Source organism: Eschrichtius robustus, chromosome 7 (genome assembly GCF_028021215.1).
Source record: "Eschrichtius robustus isolate mEscRob2 chromosome 7, mEscRob2.pri, whole genome shotgun sequence".
NCBI lineage: Eukaryota > Metazoa > Chordata > Mammalia > Artiodactyla > Eschrichtiidae > Eschrichtius > Eschrichtius robustus.
The window spans coordinates 138,839,928-138,842,589 of NC_090830.1; the positions used below are offsets into that span (position 1 = coordinate 138,839,928).

The 2,662-nt window shown below is 65.7% G+C and overlaps 1 protein-coding gene across 1 annotated transcript; it reads left to right on the forward strand.

The window, feature by feature from the left end:
* The first annotated feature begins 231 nt into the window (after positions 1–231).
* LOC137767216 (collagen alpha-2(I) chain-like) lies at positions 232–2,348 on the forward strand. The gene is made up of 3 exons (XM_068547926.1): positions 232–358; positions 987–1,100; positions 1,210–2,348. Exons 1-3 carry the CDS (start codon positions 232–234, stop codon positions 2,346–2,348), a joined length of 1,380 nt encoding a protein of 459 aa, XP_068404027.1.
* Positions 2,349–2,662: the final 314 nt, after the last annotated feature.

Below are 2,662 nucleotides of genomic sequence, written 5' to 3' on the forward strand. Positions count from 1 at the left end.
TCCTGGCTGTGGACGGCAAGGCGTGAGGTTCCACAGGCAGGCGTGTGTGAAAGCACCCTGTGAGCTGTCAGCATGTTCCCAGCCTTTGGCACAGAGGGGGCTCTCCGAGGAGATGTCCTGAGTCCAGGCCACACCTCGGACCCCCTGGGGCGGGCCCCAGCATCAGCATTTCTATGAAGAGGCCCTGGTCCTTGAGAAGCCTGGCACCCCAACAGACCAACACAGGTGCGCATGCCCCCGGCCGTGCCAGGAGCACCTGGGCCCCGCGAGCAGGAGGCAGCCTCACAGATCCAGCGGCCGAGCCTGGCTGGGAGGACTGGAGAGCGAGGCTCTGGGCACCACGCAGGCCGTCTGGCAGGTGACCACGTCTCAGGCCTTATTAGCAATTAGATTCTCAGCAGCCAGTTCCAGGCCCAGCGCCCTGGGAACCAATCTCATGCACCTGCCGGGAGCTGACGCCACAGGGGAGCTGACGCCACAGGGGAGCTGACACCACAGGGGCCGGCCCAGCTTCCTGCCCACCAGCCCCAGGTGGTCCCAGGGAGGCTCAGCACAGGCCCAGAGGTCAGAACCGGCTGGCCTGGCCCTCCACCTGCCGGTCCCGGCCAATGTGAGTTTATAGTTTACTATGCAAACCAGGCAGAAACCCTCGGAAGTACACAGAACAGTCAGCAACGTCCCAAGTCAGCACACACAGGGACTGTGGACATCTGGACAGATGGGCCCTCCCGGTGGACCGGAAGTGGTCATGTTCCAGACAGAGCGACTTCTCCACACAAGCGTCAGCAGGAGACAGAAACATTCCCGAAACCAAAGCACTTTCCTCGTTCGCTTCTTTGAGCCTGAGGAATGAGACGGGGAGCGAACGCGGGGTCACCTGGGGTGTCCTCAGGGGATGCTGAGTGCACCTCCCGGAGAGAAGAAAATCTAGCAGTGGTGGGGACGTGGTAGGGCAGCCCCTGGCTTCTGGCAGGGGTGCTGGCCAGCTGGAGGCCACGGCAAGGCACACGCAGAGCCCAGCGGAGCCCGGATCCGCTGCGCTGGCCCTGGGGGCTGGCCGGGTCAGCCGGGGAAAGAGTGTTTGCCCCCGGACGAACAGGGTAGGGAGGTCCTGGGGCCGGAGGCAGGGCACACACCCTCCTCTGAGCGTGTTCTCAGCCCCGCCTGACCCTGAGGACAGTCAACCTGGCTGCCCCTGTCTGCCCACAGAGCCACCGGCCCTGCCCTCCTGCTCCCTGGGGCACCAGTGGGACAGTCTGTGGGCCTCCAGCGGTGTGGACGGTCCGATGTGCCAGCTGCAGCCCCTGAGAACCGGCCTGGCCACTCAGGGCTCAGCAGGGTCCCCGACCCCTGGGCCCTTCGGGGCTCCAGACTCTTCTCGGCAAACAGGGATGCAGCTGACAGCTTTCAGCCACATGCAGCTGCCCCTCCCTCGTGGAGTTCCCGAGAGTCCCGGTCCCCACGTGCTTCACCCTCAGGGGCAGGAAGCCAGGAGTGTGCACAGGGCAGAGGCAGCCCCCAGACTCGGACTCCCTGCCCTGCTCTCGGGCCCCATCGAGCGGGGAGGATCACCTCTGAGTCCAAACCCGGGAGCCGTGCTGGACCCCGGGCTCGCTGCATCAATGAGGGGAAGGTTGAGGGGCAAGAAGCTGGCTGCTGCTGGGCCAGGGGGGCGAGCTCCAGGGAGGGAACGGCAAGAGCAAAGGCCCGGAGGCAGGATGAAGTCGGCAGCTTCTTGGAACAGACAGAAGGGTGGAGGGAAAGAGGGAGAGAGGTGGTGGGCAGGGGGCAGAAGGCAGCTCCCTCTGCTGGGCCAGAGCCGGCCCGCGGAGCCCCCTGCAGCCCCAGGGTGGCGCGAGGGCAGCCCGACCCTCACTGTGTCTGCGGGCCAGGCGTGCAGGCTGGAACGTGTCACACTCCGTGGCCGGGGTGGGATGGGGCCTCCGCCCAGGACTCAGGAGGGAAGACCCATCATCCTTGGAAGGAGAGCCCATCTGGCTTCCAACGTCCAAGTCAGCACGGTCAGGAGTGAGATTCCGGCTGCAGAGAGGGGGCCCCGACCTGGGCGTCTCGTCCCTGACGAGCTGGCCCTGCAGGCCGCTCCGGGCAGAGCGTCTGTGTTGAAGTGGTCCCCTCAGCCGGTGGGGCAAGGTGGTGAGTGTCCTCTGCTGCTGCAAGCTGCGCAGCTGGGTCTCGGATGGAAGTCGGCGTCTCCCAAGCAAGCACAGACATCCGTCCATCATGGGACCGCACAGCCACCCTCACCCCAGCCCTGGCTCCTGTCGGCCCAGGCTCGGCCCAAATGGCTCCTTCTCAGGAGGCACCGACCAGCAGCTCAGGTGACCTAATGCTGTACCAGACCTTGAGCCCTGACCTTTTGGCCACACCCCCACCTGGGACCCCGAGACTGGGCGGGGCCCTGTCCCATCGTCCCTGCCCCCACCACCTGGGGACACACGTGTTCTCGCGCCGGAGACACTCGGGCAGAAACCACCAAGAGCCTTGCTGGGCCACGTGGCACCCACCTGTGACCTCAGGCCAGTCACTTGTGTCCCTAAGCCCGGGGCACGCCTCAGGTGGAGGGGGGATGCGGTGTCCTCCCCCTCGTAGGATTAATGGGACGGTCCCAGGGCCCTTGTCATGGCCCGTGGCACACAGTGAA